The 7,500-nt window shown below is 41.7% G+C and overlaps 1 protein-coding gene and 1 long non-coding RNA gene across 3 annotated transcripts in view; one reads left to right on the top strand and one right to left on the bottom strand.

Moving 5' to 3' along the window:
- The window catches only part of LOC138015571 (uncharacterized), a 6,614-nt gene extending 2,124 nt beyond the window's left edge, over nucleotides 1–4,490 (bottom strand). Inside the window, exon 1 of the mRNA XM_068862645.1 lies at nucleotides 1–4,490. This exon is cut by the window's left edge and continues 2,124 nt beyond it. Coding sequence (XP_068718746.1) covers nucleotides 346–4,032 — 3,687 coding nt within the window. The 5' untranslated portion in view covers nucleotides 4,033–4,490 and the 3' untranslated portion in view covers nucleotides 1–345.
- LOC138015572 (uncharacterized) overlaps nucleotides 1–7,500 on the top strand; it is a 16,642-nt gene that overhangs the window by 3,369 nt on the left and 5,773 nt on the right. The window lies entirely within an intron of this gene.

The raw sequence follows: 7,500 nt of genomic DNA, 5'->3' as shown, positions 1-7,500 counted from the left end.
GTGTTTGCTTCATCAAAATTGAACAGGTTGGAAAAAAAAAACCTCAGAGTGCCCACTATCTGACAGACATAATTATTGCTTTCAAAAGCTCATTAATAATTTATGACCCTAACAGCATATCAAACATTGATAGAATGTCACTTGCATGAGATTTAAACCTGACAAAACACTCCTCATTAGTTTAAGAATTCTTTATATAAAGAATAGAAATGAGGCCTGGCTTGTTTTCACATTTTAACCCAAGTTCAGACTCCCAATGGCATGTTTTTCGTAGAATGTTTTTGAAGCCATTCAAATATCTAGCAGCATGTATAAAACACTGCTGCTCATTTTTTAAACAGTACATTATATTGGTTGAGCTGGACGGCTATTATCTGTTGTTGACGATGGTCTTTCTGGTGCGATTTCTTCATAGCCATTGAAGTCTCTTGGGCAACAGTAGTTCCACCCATGGTAGCAAATAAGAATAATGAGATAAACCAGAGGAACATATGCCAGAACATCAACAGTTTTCTCCAGGCCATCTTGAATGGACTGCGATGTATCGTTAACAATGCTTGAACTAAATATCACCACAAAACACAGGTTTGTGAGAAGCACAGCATCCAAGGTATTCAACCAGCTGTAATCTTCATTCTCATTGGTGGTTCTGTATGGACGGAGGTAGATGCAGATCACCGCAATGGTAACACATGACACCTCTAGGATGGACCTCCTCAATGGCCCAAAGGGAACAAACATGGCAATAGACAAAATATATACACGGCAGATGAAGTAAAACGCAGCAAACCACCTGTATCGATCTTGAAAGCATTTCTGAAAGTTGTCAAAGAACAACCGGAAATTTTCCAAGATTGGTATCCACTTCTTGAACCATGGGGTAAAGAGAAGTACCAATGGAAGGAACAAAACAAAGCAAATTATCCAGAGAACAGCAATGATGGTATATGGCAGGTGCTTTTTCCAGTCGCGAACAAACTCAATGTTACCATCAGCATACAGCACCCATGTACCATTCAAGGGAACATAGTGGAGAATGTCCCACGATACCATTGTCACATTTGTGTAACAAAGAACCAGCAAAGTGCAAAAAGCACGAGACACATTTCTGTTAATGTAGCAGGATGGTCGGCACCGTGCAATTCTCACGAGAACTAACAGCACAAGAAGAACATATGCAGGAAGGATGTAATTGATGCCAAGCTTTTGGAGGTTGTCCATTCCATCGAAGAGACAAATTCCAACTCTCTTGACTCTCCAGTTTGCTACACCAATGATAAACGTGATAAAGGGGTCAAGATATTGTCCTTCTTGAACAAGAAATGTCATTATTTGATATGAGTACAACCATGCATTGAGGTAAGCTGTGAAGATGTCCAATTCAGCTATACGCAGGACCACCAATACTAACACAACAGTTACTATAAAGAGCACTAGAAGTAGCCAGAGATGACTGTTTGGGCACTTTTTTTTACATTCTTCATTGCCTAAGTTCACGGAGTACCCTTCATTGCATGCTCCACACAAGACACTTGAGCCGTTGCGGCCTTTATTACATATTGTTTTTGTGCTGAATTTAAAATTCAAATTATCTCTGATTGTGGGATTGCAGTGGTGTGGTGGGCAAGGATATGTAACAAAATTTTTATGTGCCATTCCACCCCAGTAACCACGTCTTAGGAATACATGCTTCGAGTCAACAGAACAGTATGAAATTCCAGTTTCATTTACATTTAAACATGAACAACTTCCATCATCCTTTTGCTCAAAGCCAGGATAACAATCTTTTAGTGTGATTTTTCCAGAGACTTTGCGCACCACACGGCCTGCGACTGTGTTAACATCAATCCTAAATTCATTGGCCTGTTTCCCAAGCATATGCAAATTGTTTATTTGGTTGTGATGACGTTGTATGAGGAACAAATTTGAGGTTGACACAAGTTTTACATCATCACTGCTAATAGTCAAGTTGACAATGCCCATCACAGAACTGTTCTTTTCATCAATTAATTCAACAAAAGCCGAAAACTTTTCACTGGGAGAGGCATGCCAGTCTGTCTTATTGACATTGATTTGGACTGCATCTGTAGAAATTTGTTCCCCAGGAGTCTTATCTGGATCTAAATACTGCATTGTATTTTTCCATTCAAGAGTTGAGTTATTTATACGAGGCTCTCCTGCTCGTCGGCATCCAGAAAGAGTTGATGCAAACACTGAGTTTCCACCTCCGCCAGTTAATACTTTGTTGCCCACAAAGACAACTTTGGTTTGCCATTGTGTGACATTGTCAAGACTGTCAGTGTTGTTGTAAGCAATTATGCATGCTCGTGTATTAAGCTCTGTTGTATCAAATGCCATAACAGGTGGTCCAGAATCTCTCACGTAAAGAGCTCCTCCTTGCTCTGAAGCAGTGTTATTCACAAACTTAAGTTGGCTGTGGGGCATTAGCATAATAACAGATGTTCCATACAATCCAAGGCCTCCGCCTTGCCCCCCGGTATTGTTTTGAAAGGTAACATTCCCAAACACATGCAAAGCTGCATTTTCAATCACCACTGCAGTGTTATTGTTATTTTCAATCTTTATAACACCTCGAAAAATTACAGGCACACAGTAGGAATAAATTGCTCCCTGACCAATGACTTGTTTATCTTCTGTCAAAATGATGCCATTGCTGGTGATATTGCAGTCTTCAAGATCAATTCTGTATGCGAGTAAGGGTCCACGTCCCATCAAATCTCCAAGGCCATTTATAGACGGTGATGTAGCCAGACCCACAGCAGCACCCATAGTTGCGTAGTTATTCACCCATTCACAATTTACATACCGTACATAATGAGCCTTGCCAGTAGGATCTTTCATATAGGAGAGTGTTCCATGATGTGAGACTGCACCTCCAAAAATAGCCTCATTTTTCTTAAATGTGCAATGTTTATGAAACAGTTTGTTGGCGAGTAGTTGAAGAATGTCACTTTGTGCAATTGTACCACTTCTGATTGCACCTCCAGCATAGTGTGCCTTATTATTTCTAAATGTGCAATTTGTAACTTGAAATGTGTTGTTTTGCACTTCATCTTGGTACTCTATGAACACCCCTCCGCCCCAGAGAGCAAAGTTGTCCTCAAAGTGACAAAAATTTACATCAATTAAGTTGCTTTTTGCTGCCCCCTTAATGAAAAGTGATAAGCCTCCTCCGCGTCCAAATGGGAAATGGTCATCTCCATGTGGGTTGTCTATCAATGTTAAGAAATTAGTTTGATCAGGAGCTGAATTGTTTCTGAAAGTGCAGTTGTAGAAGGTGTAAATAGCATTGCTATCATATTCAGCTAATTCTGTTTGGTTTCGATTGAACGGAAATAAACCACCTTTGAAAGTGAATTCCACATAAACACCACCTCCAGCAACTGCAATTTCCTCTGTAGCTGAAATATTTTTGATGGGTTTGTTGTTCTCAAACGTGGAATGCATAATCAAGACCTCACCGCCTACGTCATACATGTTAACCCCAATACCTGGACTCTGGACAATAAAACAGTTTTCGATAAGGATGTCTTTGCAGTAAACAAAAAACAGAGCAGAGAGGAAAGGTATGTGAGCATGTTCATGAAACGCATCACCAGTTGTGCTTTCATGCTTGCCACCGCAGCCTCGAAGTAATATTCCTTTGATTGTGATGTTGTTGCTGTTGTCAAATGAAAGGCTTCCGTTTAAGTGACAATCAATCGACACAAAGCCCGATCCTTGATTCCCTACGACGCCAATCTCGATCATGTTGCTGAAGTTAAAGTGTTCTGTAAGATTGTAGGAATAAGGCCCTGGCTCCAGATACACAAACGTGGAATTTTTGACAAACCCGAGTGCATAGTTCAGACTTTGACATGCTATCGTCTTTTCATTCCCGCACGTACTGTTGTCCGTTCCATTTTCTTGGGAAACCACGATCTTTTGCGGTTCTGCATGAAGCGGTACACTCGAAGCACACAGTAAAATACAAAATGCAAGGATAAACGCGAGAAACTGAAACGCAGCCATCCCACAAATTCACAGAAGAACGGCTTTCTTGGAAAAGTTTACATACACATGTACGTTTGACGTGTGCAACGGCACCGAGCCAAATGTCATGCAATGCTCGCCACCACAAAGGTATTGCGTGACATTCCATAAAATGACTGACCTGATAGGAAAAGTTAGTAGAGTTTATAGTAACTATGTTATAGGTAAAGTTTATAAATTTCAGAGATGAAATGTTCATATTTTTCTTAACTAGAAAGCGAAAAAAAGCAAGATAGGTCGACCAGGAGCCCATCAAGGATGAGCTCCTGGTTTTGATTATAAACAATGTGATTTGAGAAAATGTTGAGTGCAGTCGCGTGACAGACAACACGCGGGAATCTGATAGCCTTGAACTTTGAAACCTTTATTTAGTTGAAACCAAAACCAATGATTGACAGTGATAAAAAGGAGAGACATTAGAGCACGGAAAAATAGAGTGGGATATTGTAATCTTAAGCGAGGGAGAGTTTTCGGTGATGAATAAAGTAGAAGAAATCAGGATACCGTGTGAGTTTGTTGGTGGTTCAATCTTGGAGGCAATTCCCAACATATCTTATCATGATAGCCTTCACGCAGCCGGACATTTAACTTGAAATCTAGGTCAAATACCGGTGGTTTAGGCCAAATCATGATTGTAAATCCCGTGTTGGCATTTTTAGCTGACTATACGTTAAACTACATGTAGTAATAGCTTTCACTACATCTGCCCTCGCCTAAGATAATACGGATGGCAGTTGAGGTGTTTTCCAATTAATAGGTGCTTCACATTGTGATGGCTTCATATTATTTTACATGTAACCTGCGATCGTGACCTCCCTCCCTACTTATCATCTTGGGGAAGGAGGGCATGATACAATTTCTGTACGGACCGCATGAGAAAAAGCTAAAATTTGGCTTTAATTCTGATTGGTCGAGAAACAATGGGGTTCTTGGACAGGCACAGCTCAATAGGGACAAGCACAACGTATCGAGGACAGGCACAGCTCAATAGGGACAGGCACAACGCTTTGGGAACAGGCACAACATATCAAGGACAGGCACAGCCCAATAGGGACAGGCACAACATATCGAGGACAGGCACAGCCCAATAGGGACAGGCACAACGTATCGAGGACAGGCACAGCCCAATAGGGACAGGCACAACGTATCGAGGACAGGTACAGCCCAATAGGGACAGGCACAACATATCGAGGACAGGCACAGCCCAATAGGGACAGGCACAACATATCGAGGACAGGCACAGCCCAATAGGGACAGGCACAACGCATTGAGAACAGGCACAACTTATCGAGGACAGGGACCACATATCGAGAACAGGCACAGCGAACTCCTCTCCGGGCCCCAAATTTGAAAGCACATTAAGATTTTAGCCGTTGTTTTAATGATCCAAACTCTTTAATGATAGATGACTTCCTTTTAGAGTAAAAGTCCTGGTAGAGACAATTTCTTAAGATTCCGAGACAACAATACAGCTGATACACAAGATGCAACTCGATAAACAAGATGTAATTCCGGAAAACGTCTCATCACTCTCCCCATGTCTCCCGTCACATGTCAATCAAACTAAATCGCACGTGTACACTAGTTTCCAGTTTCCAACACACTCCCCCCCGATTGACGTCGGAAGTCAATCAAGAAAGTTCAAATGAATCAGACTGATTTAACGCAAAACCTAATTTAGCTCCTTAGCTTCAGTGTTAAATGCTCAAGATATGGGCAGTCAGTCCATGGACCATCTGAATGCTTATTCCACCGTCAAACTGTCCTGTTCTCGCATTAGTTGCGTGTTCGTCGCGCACATTGATTCAAGAGGATAAAGCTTCTGAATTGGACGTTTTAAAGCGAGTCTCGCGGAAAGAATTATCAACTGTCACCACTTCTGCTGCGCGCACAACGTTGTCTTGTTCCTGTAACAGTTTCTCTACTTTCCCCATTCTCCGCTGTTGTCTGTGTGTCTTGTCGGCATTGATGTGCACAACGTCTCCTACTTTAATTGTTCTTCTTGGTTCACCTCCCTTGACTTTCTGGAACTCGCGGATCCCTGTAAGATATTCTTTCTTTCATCGATTTCTGAAATGGGTGAGAAGACCGTCTAAATATCTCTCTCGTCTGGGCAAAGTGTTTACAGGTACTGTGATGGCAGGAGATTGATCTAAAAGTCAACGACCAATTACAATATGAGAAGGCGTGAGTGGAGTTTCTGCTAGTTCATCGTAGACATAGGTCAATGGCCTAGAATTCAAAACGCCTTCAGTTTCGATCAACACTGACTCTAACTCTTCACAACTCAACTTCGCATTTTCGATGACTTTCTTGAGACACCTTTTCACCAGTTTCTCACAGATTTAGAAAAATCCGCCCCACCAGCTGGCTGTGGGTACATTGAATTTCCAGTCAATGTTCCCATCAAGAGCAAACTTCTTAACCTTTGCATTTCGGAAAGTTCTCCCGTCGTCTGAAATGAACAGAGTCGGTAGTCCTCTTCTACTGAAGAATCGCTTCAGCACTCGTAAGAACGAATTGGCGGCCGTGAGGTCTGGCGTAAGTTCAAGGTACAAAGCTCTTGTGCTAGCACATGTAAACAGAGCTATGTAACACTTGTGCATATTTCCCTTATATTCTATATTCTCCATATATTCTTCACGTACAAGGGTCCGACAAAGTCCACACCTACTTTAGAGAAAACCATTTCCTCTGACACTCGAAACTGTGCAGGTAGTGGTGGAGTAGGTGGTGAGCTGTAGGCTCTTCCTTGTAATTTCTTGCACGTAACACACTTGGAAAGTACATCCTTAACAGCTTGTCTTCCTTTGATTATCCAGAATTGTGATCGGATTTCAGTAAGAGTTTCTCCAACTCTATTGTGATTCACGTTTTCGTGGGACTGCATGATCACAAGCTTAGTGAAATGCTGCTTTCTATATAACAGAATGGGATGCCGTTTTGTTGAGTACGGAAGGGAAGAGTTGTGGATTCTTCCCTTGCATCGTAGAAGTCCATTGGCATCCTTAAAGACTCCTAACTGGTCCCAAGTCGAACTTGATTTCTTTTTTTCTTCAAGTTTGGCTTGAACGTCTTTGTACCAGATATTCGTAGCAATATTCTGATCCTGCATACTGATGTCAGTTGTTTCTATCTTCCTCTTGAGCCTCTGGATGAATTTCAGCGCAAGAGCGCTTACTCTGACAAGTTTACTGAGACTACTAAATCTTTTTGGACAGATGACTTCTGAAATGTTCTGAAAGCACTGCATAACATTTGAAATTTCAGGTTTCCTTCTCAATTTCTTTGTTACTTCTTCTGGGACTGTACCCTCACTAATTGGATTATCAGGTAGGTTTGGCCACTGAACGTCTCCTTCTTTGAGAAATGGAGCTCCTTTCCACCATAGATCACTGTGGGCGAGAACAGAACTCTTACACCCTCGAGCTCGCGACGCTATGTCAA

Source organism: Montipora capricornis, chromosome 9, assembly GCF_036669925.1.
Source record: "Montipora capricornis isolate CH-2021 chromosome 9, ASM3666992v2, whole genome shotgun sequence".
Taxonomy (NCBI): Eukaryota; Metazoa; Cnidaria; class Anthozoa; order Scleractinia; family Acroporidae; genus Montipora; species Montipora capricornis.
The sequence above is the reverse complement of the archived record's forward strand: the minus strand, read 5'-3'. Positions and strand labels throughout refer to the sequence as shown.